The sequence below is a fragment of the Ipomoea nil genome, unplaced genomic scaffold, assembly GCF_001879475.1.
Source record: "Ipomoea nil cultivar Tokyo-kokei standard unplaced genomic scaffold, Asagao_1.1 scaffold1074, whole genome shotgun sequence".
Lineage (NCBI taxonomy): Eukaryota > Viridiplantae > Streptophyta > Magnoliopsida > Solanales > Convolvulaceae > Ipomoea > Ipomoea nil.
This window is the reverse complement of record NW_017617502.1, coordinates 850837-870185: the sequence shown is the minus strand read 5'-3', so window position 1 is coordinate 870185 and position 19349 is coordinate 850837. Positions and strand designations below refer to the sequence as shown.

Sequence of the window (19349 nt, the reverse complement as noted above, 5' to 3'; positions counted from 1 at the left end):
TAAATATATTTATGTTCATAATTTTATCATAGGAATTCACACATAATAATTATTAAATAACAAAAATTTTATATATGAATAAATCTCATATAGGGTATATTTTTATAACATATTTTCCGTGCATCGCACGGGATAAATACTAGTTTTTAAATATAATGTAACCCAAAGATATTGTAAGGTTGGTAAATATGATGCAAGCCAAAGGCCAAAATGCTAAAAAAAAATTTTTGGTTATTCAGCAGTTTGAAGCAATCACTAAAAATACAAACACTGCAATTTACAACGTTTTTATTTAGCGTTTTGTAGAATGATTTCCGCAAAATGCCTCTGTATTAAAAAAAAAAAAAGCATTTACTATGGAGTCATTTTGACGGCGATTTATATCGTGCACCAGGACGCCCATTGCATTGTGCGCTCTGATGCAAAACGACGTCATTTTACATAACTGTATAAAAAATTCACATAATTGTATAAACAAATACACATAATTGTATAAACAAACACACATAACTGTATAAAAAAAATATACATAATTGTATAAACAAATACACATAATGGTATAAGCAAATACACATAATCACGTCAACTTCCTTCCGCGCCTCTAAAAACGACGTCGTTTTGGTAGGCGCGGGGCGCACAGTGCTGCGCACGCCGTGGTGCAGGGTATAACGATTTCATTTTGACTCCTTGAATGACAAGGGTCAGTTTAGCTGGCTCATTGCTTGCCCATCAACGGAAAGGCAAGCTGTGAGCAAGCTTAATGTTTAAATTGGAGCCTTGGGGCTGCTTTTATAGGAACCTCAACGCTCTCATGCCACTTTTTCCATGGTGGAAAAAGTGGCAAAACTAAGGGGAACCTCAAGAATTGTATTCTATTGTTTGGTTTATTGAAGGAGTAGACTTTATGAATTGTATTCCATTGTTTGGTTGATTAAATGAATAGAAATTAAATATGTTTTAAAAGACATAAATACCCTTATATAAAATATAATAATAATAATAATAATAAAGCTATTCCCGAGAATATGGGAATGGCCTTTGTGTGTGTGTGTGTGTATGAGGGTGAGATAGAAAGATATATATATATATATATATATATATATATATATATATCATGTATGTAAATGATATTTTTGATGTTGTAATACAAAAGCTATTTTCAAGAGTATGAGAATAACTAATACCTGAGACCTGGGAATGGTTATTCCTCATGCAAAAGGATTCCTTCCTAGAAATGCTATTCTTAAGAAAAATGATCAAAACAAACAATGAAATACGTCTATTTTCAAAAATGTTATTCCATTACTGACATATTACATAAATCAAACATACGTTTAGTTCAAAACAGATTTCATAATTTGGTATCATAAACAACCACCTATAAAAGGTTATATTTTGAGAATATAAATAAATATATAATCTAACTATCTATTTAAACTTTAAATTGAGACCAAACTAATACTTCAATTAGAATTTTTGTTTTTACACATTTATTTTCACCTAATTCATTCTCAATAATTCATAGTAACCAGGATTGGTAAAAGTTTATATCTAATCCGAATCCGACGGTGGGAGAAGAGGCGCCAACTCGGGAAGACATAGGATAAGGGGAAACAATCGATTTCCTTCCTCATTGCTGCTGCTACAACCACTATCACTCCTCTCACTCTCTAAACCCGCTTAATGGCCGTCGCAGCCGCTGCTTTCTGGTTCACGGCGCTCTCCTCCACCGCCACTTGCCGCTGCTCTCTATCCTCTCAACCACTCTTCGCCACTTCCCGACCACCCTCCCGTTTCTTTGTTCCTAAATCCGCAACTCAAAGTCAAAATCAGGAACATAACCAAAGGAAAAAACCTCCAGCTCGTGTATCTCACACAGAGGTATACTCGAGATCCGAATCTCTAGTCTTTACCGGTTCTTTTTGTTCTATGTTCACCATTTTATTGATTATTGCTATACTTTTATATTTTATTGGTTCTTACTGCAGTGAGGTTAGTTAAGTTGAACTCAAATTGTGTGTTGTATTGAGTATGGCCTTTATTTACTAGCTTTCAGGGTCGTTCGAGTTGTTATCTGCATTTTCTTTGTTAGTGCTCTTATTCATCTTATATTGTTGGAAAGTTAAATCAATGATAGTGTTCAAACGTTTGTATCTACAAATGCACAAGCTCATACTTTATGATTTCAATTATATATAACCTTTTAAGTTATTGGAGTGGAGAACATTCAGCTGGAATCTGTAATTTATGCATCATAATTCCTACTTGTCTGTACATTACTTTTTCAAGTTTCTAGAAATTAAAAGCATCTAAGCATTATATTTGTAATGTGTTGAAAAACAAAGGGTTATGTCCGTCTATAGGGACATAGGGTTAGGTGCTTAAATTAACATATATGTACTATGTTTCTTCATTAGAAACATAGAATTATAGTAATATACTGTAATCTTTCAGTATTATAGATATATGTACTATGTTTCTTCGTTAGAAACATAGAATTATAGTAATATATTGTAATTTTTCAGTATTATATACATTTTCTCATTCCTTGATTCTTCATCTCTGCCTCCGCCTAACTGGCGGGTGGTTGTTATTCTCCACCCGCCCGGCCTTTGGATCTTTCAAATTCAACATAATGCACAAAGAGTTGCTTTTCTTTCTTTCAATTTTTTTTTTTTTTTTTTTTTTTTTTTTTTTTTTAAATGAATGTTATATTAAATGAGAAAAGGGGATGAATTCAGAGAGAAGCTGTTACGCAGAAGTGTACGAGGAGATCAAAAGGTGAAAGGTTTTTTTCAAATGTAGATGACAGAAATACAAATAAGAATGGGAGGTCTCAATCAACATCATTTAAATCATTTGGCGTGCAAAGAAAAGGGAAGGGAGTTCAGTTTGACTCAAAGGAGTTGCAGGTAAAGACATAGAATCTACTTTATCTTTATGATTCTTGTGCCCATTTTATCTCTTCTAACCTTGTGAAACAGAGAATGATGATGGCTGCTGCTAATTTCTAGTTAAGAAAGACGATCTTCGTAACTTGTCCACCCTTTTCTATGGCATGTAGTATTTTTCTTCGTGGGGAATCATCAGATTTTTAACCTGTCTTGATCCTATTTGAAAAGTTTATTAATGCTTATGATCTTAGTGTTTTGAACGTACTCTTAAAACTTAAAATTAAATGTTATAGTGTTCATGTCTACCTAAGTTCCACTACCAATGTTTTCCAGGTGGAAACTGGTAATCTTCAAGATGCAAATTTTCTGAATGCTGTTGTGAAGGTAGACATACTCTTCAATAAAGATGCTATCTAAGTTGCCAGTTCTCACAGAATTCTCGTTTCCTCTCAATTATATTTGCCTTGCGTAATGCCAAATATAACTGCATGCATGCTGATGGCTGAGAAGAAAGTGTTTGATCACAGACTAATTTCTAGTTTGTTGTGGCAATCTTTTTTTCAATTCTATCAAGGTCTACTGTACACACACTGCTCCCGATTACTCTCTTCCTTGGCAGAAACAAAGACAATATACAAGTACAGGAAGGCATGTTGTCTTTTCCTTTTACAAAATTTCTTTAAACATTAGAAATAAGATTAATCATATGATGTGTAAATATGGAAAAGGAGGTAAAATGTTTCCTTTTTAACAATTATCCTATTTTTATATTTACAAATTTACTTTAACCAGCATACTATTAGATGCAAAAAGCTTATAATTCCATTTTATTTAATCTTTGCAGTGCTTTCATGATTGGGGATGGAAAACTTTTAACAAATGCTCATTGTGTTGAGCATGATACACAGGTATTTATAATTTGTACTATTTGTATTTGAGTACTTTGGTTTAATTACTTTAAGGAAATCCTTCTTTCAGTGACAGTCTCTGACTCTCTTCTTTTGATCTCTCTGCATACCCTATTTTAAAAAAAAACGCTCCTTGGAGATAATGGTGAATAAGAAGCATTGTTCAATTTTATTCAGGACATTTACTGTATTTAATGCTATTTTTTATAATTATTATTTCTTTCACTCTTAAAAATAAATTTACCTAAAGGAACAACAGAAATTATTAATGGTAGTTAAATGTGCTTGGCTCAATTGCAATATTGCAATTTTGGTTGCAGGTCAAAGTGAAGAGAAGAGGAGATGATACCAAATATGTTGCTAAGGTATTTCTCTCATGGATAGATATGCAGTTCTCACTTGTATAATCTTCTGTTGCTCCGTCACCATGAGATTCATGTCTGAAGGGGATAACTAGGTGTTTTGGGTAGCATTTTATTTTTTATTTTTCTTTTTAAGACTTAGTCAATTCTTTGACTTAACTAACCAAGACATAATTTGACATCAGTGTTTGCATTTTTGGGGGTTTCTTGGGCTGGTTGCAGGCTTGGGGTATCCCAAGCAGTAGCCGGATTCCACCAAGCTCTTTGGACTTTGGCTGAGAGCTAATTCTGGACAGTACCCAAAATGTCACATATGGCTGTTTCTTATGTTAAATTGAATAGGTTGCCTGCTATTTCACTAATCTCGAGTGGACTGAATCTTTGTTTCTTTGTTTTTTTCACCAGCAGCCTTTTTTATGTTCTTAATTTTATTGTAATTGATGGATTTAATCAGGTTTTAGCTAGAGGAGTTGAGTGTGACATTGCATTGCTTTCTGTAGAAAGCGAGGAATTCTGGAAGGGAGCTGAGCCACTTCAGTTTGGACACTTGCCCCGGTTGCAGGTAATTCTCATTAATCATTTTTCATAAACTAAGTGGCAGTTGTAATAACTGTGCATATGATGGTCTATTTCCTTTAGAACATTCATTATTTTTGTTTATGCTGGTCTAACTTCTGAATTATTAAACACTCTTGGCTGGAGATGGGTCATTTTGTTGGTGTATCATCACCATGATCATTATTAGGGTGATGAGGGTGGTGGGGTGAACTGAGGGTCATGCCAGCTTTAGAGACAGAATTGGCTTGGGAATTAGACTTTTACAGAATGAGAGTGGATTGATGAATAGGGATTGGGCCATGGGCTAAGATCTTTTACTATCTTTGGGTTATAAAAATGTTTTATCTATTGGCTTATATCTATCAGCTTATTATGCTGACTCTTTACTCTGTTTGCAGGATGCAGTAACTGTTGTAGGATATCCGCTTGGAGGAGATACAATTTCTGTGACTAAGGGGGTGGTTTCCAGAATTGAGGTTTGCTATCCTCTGTGGTTTTGTTTCATTTGTTGTCATTACATTTTTGGAATGAATAAGCATTTCTGACAGAACTGTTGTATTCATTTCTTGGTTAGACTATATGCTTAGCGGCTTAGGAATAGATTTACTTATAGAATATAATATACTCCAGCAAATTATATACTTCTCCCTCCAATGTTGACTCCATATAAGCATATACCATTATGATAAATACACATGCTAACTCTTTGATTAGCAATTGCAATCAGGTTACCTCATATGCTCATGGATCATCTGAGTTGTTGGGTATTCAAATTGATGCAGCAGTAAATCCTGGTAGGTGGCATTGAAAGCTAGCATGCTGAAGAAAAAGGTTCTGTTGTCCCATTTAAATGGGCTTATTGTGTTACTGCATTTTCTAACTTGACAAGTCTCTGGATCTACTTGCTGGAATTTTAGGTAACAGTGGTGGTCCTGCATTCAATGATGATGGAGAGTGCATAGGTGTTGCATTTCAGGTAGTTCCTTGCCAATGTTTAGGTCCTTTAGGAATGCTGTTTGTTTTGTCCCAAGGTCTGCAATAGCTTGTTATTTGCTTTGTAGCATTATTTTAAAGTTTTGAGCACAATCTCAGTCATCATTGTCACTGCTACTAACTTGATGATTCAAGATTTTATATCTTTAATCCTGGTTTCCTGAATTGCTTGCTGTTTATCCATCATCTATGTTTTTACAAGATACTATCCTTAGGTTTACAGATCAGATGAGGTTGAGAATATTGGATATGTTATCCCAACCACTGTTGTGTCCCATTTTCTACAAGACTATGAGAGGAATGGGAAGTACACAGGTAAGTTTTCTTTATAAAATTATTTGATGTAAACTAGACTGAAGAACTACATCTCCCTGTTGGAGTTCAATCTATGTATTTTTATATGGAGTTTTATTTATCTGAGTTAGAATGGTTCTTACAATATGCAGTGAGTTTAATACATCATGATTGTTTATTATCCCTCTAAATATCAAGCTGTTGAACACAGATTTCGATCTCCATGTAATGAAACTTTTCTTTTCTATTCATGGAAGCTTCTATTCTGTCTTTAAATTGTTGAATTATAATTATTACTTTTTATAATAAATATTGGAACAATCTTAATTGTCTAGATGTGTTGTCCTAATGAGAGAGAGAGAGAGTTATTATTATTATTATTATTATTATTTTTAATAATTTTATTTTAAATAATTAATTTCTTTTCTTCGTGTAATTCCTTTTAATCTTCTTTGTTAGATGCTAGTACATCCGTATGCTTCCCTCCTAGACAACTAGCTTGTTTGTCATGAATAAAGAAGTGCCTCATCTATTAACAACTATGGCTTCGGGTGTTCTGCCAACGTTGTTATGATTTTGTATATTTGTAAAGCCACATTTCATTTGTGACCTCTTTACGATGTATAAAATTTAATTCTGTTAAATAAACTGGATTGAGAGAATGAGCAAACAATTAGGGGGGTGTATTCAATCATGACTTTTGTAGACTTTTAAAGACTTTTAAAATGATAGATTTTAATAAACTTTTATTGACTTTCATAGAGTTGTTCAAAACTTTTTAATAAACCTCTATTTGGACATTAATTTTTCAGGTTTCCCTAGTCTTGGAGTTTTGTTGCAAAAGCTAGAGAATCCAGCATTACGTGCCTGCTTAAAAGTTCCATCTAATGAAGTATGTATTTGTTGATTTGATCAACTGGTTTCTTCTATAGTTCTATTCATTTGGAGATGTCCTTTGAGCTGTGCTATTAATGTAAAATCTGTTCATTGCTTTTCCCTGTTTTGATAAGGAGCTAGGATTTTTTATCCTTGTAGTCAAATTTGCAGTGACAAATTGTTTTTTGGTTGAGGGGAGATATATGAAGGTAGAAAAGGAAGTTGCTGTCACCTGATAGGATGAAGTCCATATTATAGCTTTATTGTAGCTATATGAGGCATTATAGGGAATCGTGTTAGGTAACCCGGTTGTTAGGTAACGCGGAAAAAGGTCACAATGAGAATAGGATATTTCATCAGAGGAAGTAGAAATAGAAACATGAAGTCTATCATGGTTATTTGTCTTAAGTAGAAAGAATGAGAAGAAAAATTGTGATCCTTATTGATTATACACCATAATATATAATAATACAATAATAGAGAAAGAGAAAAGGAAACTAACAAAATTATCTAGCTCTATTCTGGGTAACAGAATATTACACTATTCTAAGGAATAAAATCTGCTCCTAATAGTGTAATATATGGTAGCAGATTAGCAGAGTGGATTAGATATACTGGATTTTGAGAAGTTACATCCGCATCCCATCCACATTAAGTGGATAAGGATTGGATGAGAGCAGATTTGGCGGATCCTTGCTCACCCCTACTTGATAGTTACCTTTGTCCACCACAATGCTTTCTTTCTGATTTTCTAGCTTGGTCTTAGGGTCCGTTGTTGTGTCAAAAGGTTTGCAGCCTAGCATACCTGTCTCCTTGAGAAGATCTAGCACATACTTTCTCTGTGAAAAAGAAATTCCCTCACTAGATCTAACCACCTCCATGCCAAGAAAATACTTCAGATAACCAAGTTGTTTGATCTCAAATTCCTTGAAAATACTTCAGTTGACCAAGTTGTTTGATCTCAAATCCTTGGAGAGTAATTCCTTTAGCAGATTCATTTCGTCTTCATGATTGCCTGTGAGAACTATGTGATCAACATAGATAATAGGAACTGTAATTCTTCCATTAGTAGCATGCTTCACAAAAGGTGATCAGATTGGCATTGACTGTAACCATTACCTTTGAGGACTTGAGCAAATCTGTCAAACCAAGCTCTAGGAGATTGCTTTAGGCCATATAATGATTTCTTCAGCTTGCAGACTTTGTTAAGAGTAGACTTGTCCTCAAAGCTGGGTGGAATATCCATATAAACCTCATCTTCAAGAGTTCAAGGTATCCATTTAGGAAGGCATTTTTCACATCAAGCTGAAGTAATGGCCAATCCTGATCAACAGCTATTGATAGTAGAACCCGAATGGTTTTCAGTTTTGCCACAGGTGAAAATGTCTCTTGGAAATCAATGCCATAGGATTGTGTGAAGCCTTTTGCTACTAATTGTGCCTTGTACCTATCCACACTTCCAGTTGCCTTATGCTTTACTGAAAAAATCCACTTTCACCCCACTGCACTCTTTCCTGGAGGAAGATCAGTAATCTGCCATGTCTAGGTTTTCTTAAGTGCTCTAATTTCTTCATAGGTAGCAGCCTTCCATTGTGGTTCTTGTAGGGCTTCTTCAATAATAGCAGTTTCTTTGATATGCTTGACTGATCAGCTTTTGAAGTGCATCCATTTGTTCTTTGCTGAAAGGGCTTGATGTTGAAGGAACATTACTTCGATCAAAGGAGGCTATGTTGCCTCGACTCTCACGATCATTATTAGAATGAGAAGGCTTCCAATCAGCAGGTTTGCCATGTATCTTCCACCAAGTTTCTTTGGTATGACCTGGTCGACAAGAGTGGTCACACCAAGGTCTTCCTCGATGTGATCTATTGTCATTTGCCTGTGGTGGTGGCCCTCAGACAGTGTTTGCATGTGCAGGAACATCTTCAAAGGTGGGCAGAGAGCCTCGTACAATAAGGGCAGAATTTTCATTGGATTGAATTGTGCTTGGCTGTCCCAGCATCACTTTTCTCGACTCTCCTCTCTACGGACTTCAGAAAAGGCTGTTCTAATTGTGGTAATGGTTTCATAGCAAGTATACGTCCGCACACTTCATCAATAGATTGATTTAAGCCAAGAAGAAACTTGAATACCCTCTTAGTCTCAACAATCTTTTTGAACTTGGTTTCATCAGTGGTACACTTCCATCATAAATCTCATGAAGGTCGAGTTGCTGCCAACATCTTGTGAGATTGGTGAAGTAGACATAGGAGTTGCCTTCTTTGTGTTCCTGAAGCATACTCTACAGCAAATAACCCAGCTGTATTTTCACTGCTAGAGAAGGTTTCTTTTGCTGCTTCCCAGATTTCTTGAGCTGTTGAATAGAGGAAATTTTCACTGATTTCATTGGCCATGGAGTTGATTAGCCATGACATGACCATATTGTTCTCTGCCTTCCATGTATTGTAGGTTGCATCATGTTTGCTTGAAGGGGCTCCATCACCAGTGAGATAGTTTTATTTACCTTTCCCACAAACTTACATCATCACTGATTGAGACCACTGGAGGTAGTTGTGACCAGTCAATTTGTGGCTGGTGATGGGAAGTGGCTACAATCAGATGTGCCTAGATTAGGGTTAGGTAATGGGGCAGGAACAGAGGTTATTTCTGATGAGGAAGAGGTTTGCTCGTTGGTAGGGATGATGATAAAGAGTTGCAGGAATTAGGTCTTAGAACCTAGCTCTGATAATATTAAAAAGAATTGGAAGAAAAACTGTGATCCTTATTGATTATACTCCATAATATAGAATACAATAATAGAGAAAGAAAAAAGGAAACTAACAAAATTACCTAGCTCTATTCTGGGAAACAGAATAATTACAGTATTCTAGGGAATAAAATCTGCTCCTAATAGCATACAACTAATGTCCTATATATATATATATATATATATATATATATATATATATATATATATATATATATATATATAGGGATGCACTCAGGTGCGAATAAGTGCTCAGGAGGGAAATACGAACGAATCAGCGCGCGACACGTGTCCAGATTTAATAACTTAAAAAAAAACGCGGTGGCATTTTCGTAAATAATTGAACATCGAAGTGCAAGTAAAATCACTTACAAGTGCACCTACTTTCACCTATAAGTGCATGTAATTTTGCCTTGTTAGCATTCACTTTCCGCAAACATTCATGCACTTGGGTGTGCTTATAACTATATGTGCAACTATTTATAACTATAGGTGCAACTACTTATAACTATAGGTGCACCTACTTTCACCTATAAGTGCATGTAATTTTGCCTTGTTAGCATTCACTTTCCGCAAACATTCATGCACCTGGGTGTGCTTATAACTATATGTGCAACTATTTATAACTATAGGTGCAACTACTTATAACTATAGGTGCACCTACTTTCACCTATAAGTGCATGTAATTTTGCCTTGTTAACATTCATTGATCTGAGTTCAGCGGGTAGTAATACCCCTGAAAACCAGTCGCAAACATTCATACACCTAGGTGCAACTACTTATAACTATCTGTGCAACTACTTAGAACTATAGGTGCAACTAAGTATTGATGCTCAGTGTAAATTTTTACTTGCACCTATAATACATTTTACATGCACTTGTAATACATTTTACTTGTACTTCGATGTTCAATTATTTACGAAAATGCCACCGCGTTTTTAAAAAAAATCAGTGTTTCTCATCCATTAGATCTGGACACGTGGACGAACAGAATTCATTCCTATTTTGCGCTTGGGCGAAGCATTCGCACCTGAGTGCGATTCTATATATATATATATATATATATATATATATATATATATATATATATATATATATATTCTACAGTCTACTTTACTTTTATGTTTGTATGGTAAGTAGGGGATGTGCCTCTTTTCTTGAACTTAATAAGTGCAATTGTTCCTCTCTGCCTCACAATGGAAAACATGAATAGGAGAGTAATTTTGCAAGATTACAATACCTTTCTCTATTTGTATGGCCCCTAGCTGAAGAGAAAATTGTCATTGTGTGAGAAGATGAGAACAAACCAATAAAAATAAAAATGATATTGAATATGAGAATAGGAGGAACCGAGGAATTTGGAGGCAATTAGTGCTTTCTTTGTTCAATAAGGTTTCAAATGACAATTCAATCATTTTTATATATTCTCTTCATGAAATAGTAAATTATCCTGCACCAGGGTGAAGAGAGCTTGATGTAATCATATTTTTCATATCTTTGAATACAACCTTTATAAAATTATTATTGTTTAAAGGCTCAATAAGGGATTTTTTTTTTCAGGGTGTACTCATCAGGAAAGTTGAACCCACTTCTGATGCCCATAATACCTTAAAGGAGGTATTTGCTAATTGCTATTTTGCTGTCTACAATTTTAAGAACTCAGTGTTGAACTAATGTGGATATACTCTTTACATGATCACCTGCAGTTGCATGCACCATTTTGTTGTATTACAGTTAAAGTTGTTTCATCTGGCACTTATTATTGGTTAAAATTTTCGCTTATTGACAAAAGCTGCAATCTTTAACTGTAGTTAATAATTAAGAGTTTGACTTTTTCCAACCTCTAACCTTCCTGTAGTTTATTCTTTATCTTCTCCTTTTCCTTCTGATTATTAGTGATGGGGGAGGAATGAGAACCACATGTTCCACACCCGGATCATTTGCCCGCCACAAGCCCTTGTTACCATTGCACTAGAGTCAGCCTTCTGTCTTTTATATTTGTTTAATTAAGAAAATGTAAAATCAAAAGGTCATATCTGAAAGTTCTACCTTTTATGACACAGTTCCAAAGTATTATATATTCCTTTTAATTGTCCTTCAAAAAGTGACTAAATAGCATTGTTGAAATGAGATTTTTGTGATAGTTGAGTTATTTTACAGAAAATTTGCACTTTTGGTCCCCAAGTTATAAGATGTAAGCGGACACATCACCACCTTTTGTCTCTGAGTTGTCTACGAAGTAGCACCTTCGATCTCTCTATTAATAAGTCTATTAAAATTTACTATTCTTCAATATTCTAGTTGGCTAGGGCTATTAATTGAATTTCACCTCTTATTTTCTCTTTTTCTTCTTAAATAATACACCAACTTCACGAATTAGTGGCCAGAAATACAGAAATGTCGACTACTGACCTTCATTACACTAATGTGCAATAAAATAAATTAGTGTATTGGAGGTTAGTGGCTTGTGTTTCTGGCCACTAAGTTGTGGAGTTTGTTAGAGTGCAATTTAGGAGGAAACAGAAGAATTAAGAATAACACTCCCCCTTATTCATCTAACACTCTCCCTCAAGTTGGAGCATAGATGTCAATCATGCCCAACTTGTTACAAATATACTCAACCCCGGCCCTACTAAGACCATTTGTAAACAGATCTGCTAGCTGATCACCGGTTCGAACATGAACAGTAGAGTGCGCACAAAGTGAATCTTGTCCCGCACAAAGTGACAATATGTTTAGTGCGCTCATGAAACACATGATTATTCGAAATGTGTATAGCAGCTTTATTGTCACACCACAAAGCAAGGTTATCAAGGCGGACTTTCTAGGCGAGATGCCACCAACTGCCTAGTCGACTAGTCGACTAGGCGACCACCTAGGCGATGACTATTAAATAAATAAAATATATAAAATATATACATATATATTGAAAATATCTTGTCTTGGGCAGCCTATTTACTTCAAGTTGCCTTTAGTAGATGAATAGTTTTTCCTAGAATAATGAGAAGTTTAGTATTTATTGTATATATTGGAAATATCTTGTCTTGGGAAGCCTTTTTGAACCCTATTTACTTCAGTCATCTTTGAGAAGATGAATAGTTTTTCCTAGAGTAGTGAGAAGTTAGTATTTATTGATAACATGTCAGGGTGAGGTAGTGGGCTTTGCTCAGAACAGGAGGACGACGCGGAGCTCGAACCACGCCGCCATCGGAGCCTCCACGCGCCGCCGCCGTGCCGCTGCTCCGACGCCACGCGCCGGCGCGTGAGGCAGATTCCGGCGTCTTCTCCGGCTGAAAATTGCACCGGTCAACTCGCCTTAGTGTGTAGGTTCTGCCCATGTATGTTTTGTGGGGTTTTGGGTTGTATTTTGCACTTAGGCGAGGCGAGCGGTCTAGGCGCAAGGCTGTGACTGCCCAGACGCCTAGGCAGCGCCTAGGCGACGCCTAGATAACCCTGCCACAAAGGAACTGGTTTATTCACCTCTACACCAATCTCCCCAAGAACATTACACAACCACGTCACCTCACAGGCCACATGGGCCGTCGCTCTATACTCAGATTCTGCATTAGAGCGGGACACAACACTCTGCTTCTTACTCTTCCAAGACACTAGATTGCCACCAAGGAACACACAATATCCTCTTGTCGACCTCCTGTCACTCGATGACCCAGCCCAATCAGCACCAGAGAAGGCCTCAACACTCACATGCCCATGATTGGCACTCTTCAAATATTTTACAATTCGAACTGCAGCTTTCCAATGAGATTTTGTAGGGGGTGCCATGAACTGGCTCACCACACTTACCGGAAAGGCAATGTCCGGACGAGTGATTGTAAGGTAATTTAACTTTCCCACTAGTCTCCTATACCGCTCTGGATCTTCAAGAGGCCCCCCCCTCACTAGCTACAAGCTTAACACTCTGGTCCATAGGAGTCTCACATGGCTTCGACTTTAAGAGCCCAGATTCTTAAAGTAAATCTAGCACATATTTTCGTTGTGAAAGAAATATGCCTCTTTTAGAACGTACAACCTCAATCCCAAGGAAGTACTTCGACGCTCCCAGATCTTTCGTATGGAACTTCTCTTTAAGAAAAGATTTGAGCGCCTCGATTCCCCACGTATCATCAACATAGACAATTAACAAAATACTGCCACGGTTAGAGTGTTTATAAAAAACAGTGTGATCATAGGCACTACGTTGCATGCCAAACGCAGTAAGTACACCACTGAATCTCCCAAACCACAATATAGGAGACTATTTTAACCCAACAACGACTTCTTCAGCTTACAAACCTTCCCATTCTCCCCCTGAGCAACAAACCAGGTGGTTGTTCCATATACACTTCTTCCGCCAAATCACCATGTAAACAGGCATTTTTGACATCTAACTGGTATAACGGCCAACCATTAATAACAGCTAGAGAAATAAAAACCCGTACAGAAGTTAACTTGGCAACCGGAGAAAAGGTCTCCGTATAATCAACTCCATAAATCTGTGCATACCCTTTGGCCACCAAGCGCCATTTAAGCCGAGCAACTTATTCATCTAACAATAACCTTGATTAATTAGGGTTCTTGAAGAGTAAGGGTAAATTTTTACAAATCTGTTAATTAAGGGACTGAAAGTGCCACTTTGTTGACAATTTGGGTACTAAAAGTGGTGATGCTTATAACACAGAAATTGAGTTTGCTATTACCTTATAACTCGGCGACCAAAAGTACAATTTTCTCTTATTTTATTGTTAGGTGTACTACAGAGTTATGGACCGTGGGTTCGTTCTTAAACTAACACAACTCATATTGCCAAGGAGAAATGAATCTTCAAATTTGTGGCTAACTTGGCTGATATGGGCTAATGGGTCTTAGACAAGAGTGCAAATTGCATTATCATTAAGTGATCTTAGTAGTCATGTTTTTTACCAAGCACTCTTTATGTAGGTTAACTTTTGTTGATATTTTGAATGTTAGCCCACTGTACAAATTTTACAGACTTTTGGCTTTGGGTGCTTCATTTTACAACAGTTATGCCATGGACTCGGGTCCACCTTGCAAGGTGGACCCGGGTCAAAATACACAATTTATAAACTGAATGTTCACAATTTGAATTGTGAACATTTAGTATACCAAATTGTGAACATTCAGTATGTAAATTGTGAACATTCAGTATGTAAATTGTGAACATTCAGTATATAAATTTTGTATTTTTGGACCCGGGTCCACAGAATAATTTGCCTTCATTTTAAAATGTATATTCTTTTTCAGGGGGATGTGATCGTAAGCTTTGATGATGTTCGTGTTGGGTGTGAAGGAACTGTGCCCTTCCGGTCAACTGAGCGAATAGCATTTCGCTACTTGATCAGTCGAAAGTAAATTTTTATTACTTGCAAATATTTTTAACATGAACTGTTACCTATTTAGGATTTAGGAAACAAGTACTTTTAATGCAAAGGGTGGAAGCTTATCTCTAAAAAAATGTCAGAATCCTATTTAGGTCATCAGGTCATGTTCACCTGAAAGGCATGTCTGATAAGAAAGGATTTGAATCCTGCTGAAAAGTGAAATCTTATCCATTGAATTTTGTATTGGGCTAGTGCTCTTCCTATTTTTGTATTCAGTTTGCTCTGGACAATATATGGGAGTTCATCTAGGGTTTCTAAGTAAAATAATGTGGGAAAGTTTAAGTGTGTTGGTATACTTTTTCAAAGGTGATTTGATGTGTGTAGGATAAGCTAATTGCACTTAATTTGCAAGAATATATGGACTGAGTAACTTATTGTACCGAAAGTGACAATAAAGCTAAACCCTAAACACTAAACTATAATCATGACCTTGACAACTGGCTTACCATCAATTTCTTCTCAGGTTATTTTATGAAACTTATGAAAGTGTTTACAACTCAGGTTTTCAGGTGATACTGCAGAACTTGGTATTATTCGAGCGGGGGAATTTATGAAAGTTCAAATAGTTTTGAGTCCTCGTGTAGATTTGGTATGTAAATGATGTATCTTTTGATATAGGTGAAAGTCTTAGTTCCTTGTTGGAAAACCCTGACTTGAAATCCCATAGTATTGATCTGGACATGTTTGCTATCATCTTTAGGTTCCATATCATATTGAAGGAGGCCAGCCTTCATACTTGATTGTTGCTGGATTGGTGTTTACTCCACTGTCTGAACCATTAATACAGTATGTCAAGTTAGATGTTTGGTGTTTGTTTTTTCTTTATGAATCCTTGATGCTAACGAAAATGCATAATTTCGCAGGGAAGAATGTGAAGACAGCATAGGGGTAAGCTCTAAGTAGAGGATGACTGCTTTAGTATCATAAAAACACATTTGCATTCTCTGACTGGTTATTTGTTTTCCTTTTGGTCAGCTAAAACTATTGACAAAGGCACGGTATTCTTTTGCAAATTTCAAAGGTGAACAGATTGTGGTCCTATCACAGGTATAGGCAGACTTCCAAGGGGACAAATGTAGCATAGCATAGCAGTTTATATAGTTAGTGGTTTCAGTTCTCTTTTTCACTCTTGTGACAAAAAGGTGGAATCGCCCACCCCACCTCGGCCCGACAGAATTGTCGAGGGGTAAATCATGGTGACTCAACTGATCAACAGAGACTAGATTTTGCTCACTGTGCACAAGGAACCCCTCTCATTTTGAGAGGTTGCTCTCACACTGCCGCTGGTGAGACTCGATCCTTGATCTCTTGTGACAAATTTCATCTCTGTGACCAGTTGAGTTACCCATGCATGCTTCTCTTTTTCACTCTAAGTTTATGTGTGAGTATTCATACATATGACCTTTCTATTACGTTAATGTAAATGGGAATCCATATGGTTCATTAAAGAAAAGAAATAAAATAAAAAGAAATAGAAACATAGCTTAGGGAGATGCTAAGGGGTCGGTTATGCAAAGAATTTGAATTTTTAATTGTTTATAATGCCACAGGTTTTAGCAAATGAAGTAAACATTGGATATGAAGACATAAGTAATGAGCAGGTAAGTATATATTTTACTCACACTTGTGTAAACCGGCCGGTGTAATTATGTGAAATCAATTTGCAGATCTTGAAGTTGAATGGCAAACGAATTAGAAACATCCACCATTTGGCTCATCTACTTGATTGTAAGTATTGTATATGTACTAATCACCCTTCCGTTTTCCTTCTTTTGTCCCATGCTCATCATTCTGCCTTTGCACAGCTTGCAAGGATAAATATCTAGTTTTTGAATTTGCGGACAACTTTTTGGTCGTCTTGGAAAGGGAGGCAGCTTTAACTACATCCACTAGCATCCTTAAAGACTATGGCATTCCATCTGAAAGATCTTCCGATCTTATGGGACCATATGTGGACTCAATAGGACAAAATGATGCAGTGGATCAGCAAGAATTCGGGGATAGTGCAGAATCTAACTCTGAATTCGGTTTTGATGGGCTTCTTTGGGCTTGAAAATGTCCACCGCACCCTTCAACAAAGTGAGCCCCCTAAAACAGTTCCTTCTCATGGATGCAGATTCACATTGCTCTTGGACATTTACCTGGAAATGTCTGAGCGCTCCAGAGAATAATTTATGGAGAGAATGTAGAGTCGTGGGCTTGTTTAGGAATAATTTGGAGGTAGAGAAGCTAAAAAATCTGCAATTTTTTTCTGATACAAAACATGGGGTCATTGAATGCATCCTCTCCGGGTGAAATTAAGTCCATTTATTGTACTTCGATCTGCATGGAGCATGAGTCTAGGCTTGTTCCAGAGAAGGATATCATGCAGTGATTGCAATTGCATGCAGAAGAGCTGGGAATTGTCAATTATCCAATCTTTACTGGTATGGATTATATGGCTATATGCTACTCCAAATATGACTTGAGGTGTAGAGAAACTGTAAACCTATGTTGTCATTTGTCATTTTTTCTACATGCGGGCGAATAAAATGTCTTCCATTTACTGCTTGCTACCTTTCTTTTCAGAATCATAAAGCTATATAGTAAGCTAATGACTTTTCGCCCTAGTGATTAAAGGAGACCCATTTTCACTAGACCATTTTTTTAAAAGGTGATAAAAATAAGCCCCATTTCATAAATACAAAAAAAAAAAAAAAAAAGAAGAAGAAGAAGATAATTAGCCTTATCCCCCAATAATTAGCATCATTACTTTTTGTTCTTCATTTATAACCAAAGTGGCTACGTTAACTCAAATTCTAATAGTGTTGTTAAAACTGACAAACTACCTTGTCATGATTGACTTGTTAAATCTTAGTGTACCGCTTGGCTAGTCTTTTTCTCAATTTACCTTGACCACTTCAATTTTTTTTTTTGGGTGTAAACCACAAGGTAGTCAGGAATTTTTCTCTGTCTGTTTAACGGTTCAGGTTCACCCGACTAATCCTCGTTTGTTCCGGGAGACACGGGAGCTGGCTCAAAGGGAATTGTCACTTGTGAGAATTGAACCCGGATTATCCAGAATTTTTCCCCACAAAGAGAGCTCATTTGCCACTTGAGTTACTCTTTTGGGTTACCTTGACCACTTCAATTGTTTTGGCCCATCATTGCCTAGGATGACCTAACTGGTCATGTCATAATTGAAAAGAATATGGATATTTGAATTTCATGATTAGTGTAACACATGGACTACTGGGTCGTCTGCAAGTATAATATAACTCAAAAGATAAAGAAGCAGGTTCCCCAACCTCTTGCTTATGACCAGTAATCAACTAAGTGATGATTAAGTACTCTTGATTATTCATAGTTTTGGTTTCAATATGGAAATCATTTGATCGAATATCTTTTAAACTTAGCAAGATACATTTAGAGTAAGGGTATAATAAAGCATCTTTAATAATTAACTCAGTACCCTTAGGCCTTAGCATTTATCGAATATATGTTAATTTTTGAAGGTTCATTAAACAGGCCCTAGCATTTATCGAATATATGTTAATTTTTGAAGGTTCATTAAACAGGCCCTAGTTGCTACCTTGTCTAATCATTTGAGATCATTGCTTTATATGAGGCCTCACGGGAGTTGTATGGCTGAGGTCATTGAAACATCATATCCATAGCTCGTGTGGTATAGCGAGCGAACTCGACACCCCCACTATCATGTATGAGGACAATCATAGACGGAGCCAGAGGGGGGGCAGGGGTCAGCTGCCCCCCCCACCCCACCCCACCCCTACCCTATATTGTATATAATATGTATATATAGTACATTCTTGATATAAGTATTATAAAACCGATTATGTAAACAAAAGCTGTGATAAACAAGGTGGTAGCTAATGTGTATGAGTTTCGGATTGGCCTGGGTTCAAGTCTTTCCATTGATAATGTCACAGTCTTCTTCGCTTTTTTGATTAACACAATTAAATTTTGCCATGATATATATAACTTCCATTATAATTTTCTTTATATTAATAATGGAATGTGTAATTTATAATGTGTTATATTCGAATTGTTTTATCAAATTAATTATGTTTCATATTTTGTTATAAATATTTTTATAAAGTTTTAATATGTTTTATTTTTCGCTATATCCAACAATATTTATTGTTATACTTTTTAAGTATTTCATTTTTTTTAAACTTTCTCTTTTATTTTAATTTTTTTCTCTCACTAAAAAAAATTTCTGAATCCGCCATTGAATCCATCCTTACTTCTTTGCCCCCCCTCAACATATTTTCTGGCTCCGTCCCTAAGGACAATGCGACATGTGTTGCATAGATGAG

The 19349-nt window shown here is 36.2% G+C and overlaps 1 protein-coding gene and 1 long non-coding RNA gene across 2 annotated transcripts; one reads left to right on the top strand and one right to left on the bottom strand.

The window, feature by feature from the left end:
* Positions 1-1563: 1563 nt before the first annotated feature.
* LOC109182890 (protease Do-like 2, chloroplastic) lies at positions 1564-17585 on the top strand. Its single transcript, XM_019333124.1, has 21 exons — positions 1564-1881; positions 2742-2912; positions 3228-3278; positions 3469-3542; positions 3739-3802; positions 4123-4167; positions 4619-4726; positions 5121-5198; positions 5450-5516; positions 5640-5698; positions 5931-6030; positions 6822-6901; positions 11192-11248; positions 14894-14997; positions 15532-15619; positions 15731-15816; positions 15894-15918; positions 16006-16077; positions 16581-16631; positions 16698-16758; positions 16836-17585. Exons 1-21 carry the CDS (start codon positions 1684-1686, stop codon positions 17081-17083), a joined length of 1887 nt encoding a protein of 628 aa, XP_019188669.1. The 5' UTR covers positions 1564-1683; the 3' UTR covers positions 17084-17585.
* Positions 6610-16380, bottom strand: LOC109182891. Its single transcript, XR_002054461.1, has 4 exons — positions 16158-16380; positions 10418-10420; positions 7587-7591; positions 6610-6621 (listed from the first exon to the last, which is right to left on the bottom strand). It is a non-coding gene; the product is annotated as an uncharacterized LOC109182891 (long non-coding RNA).
* Positions 17586-19349: the final 1764 nt, after the last annotated feature.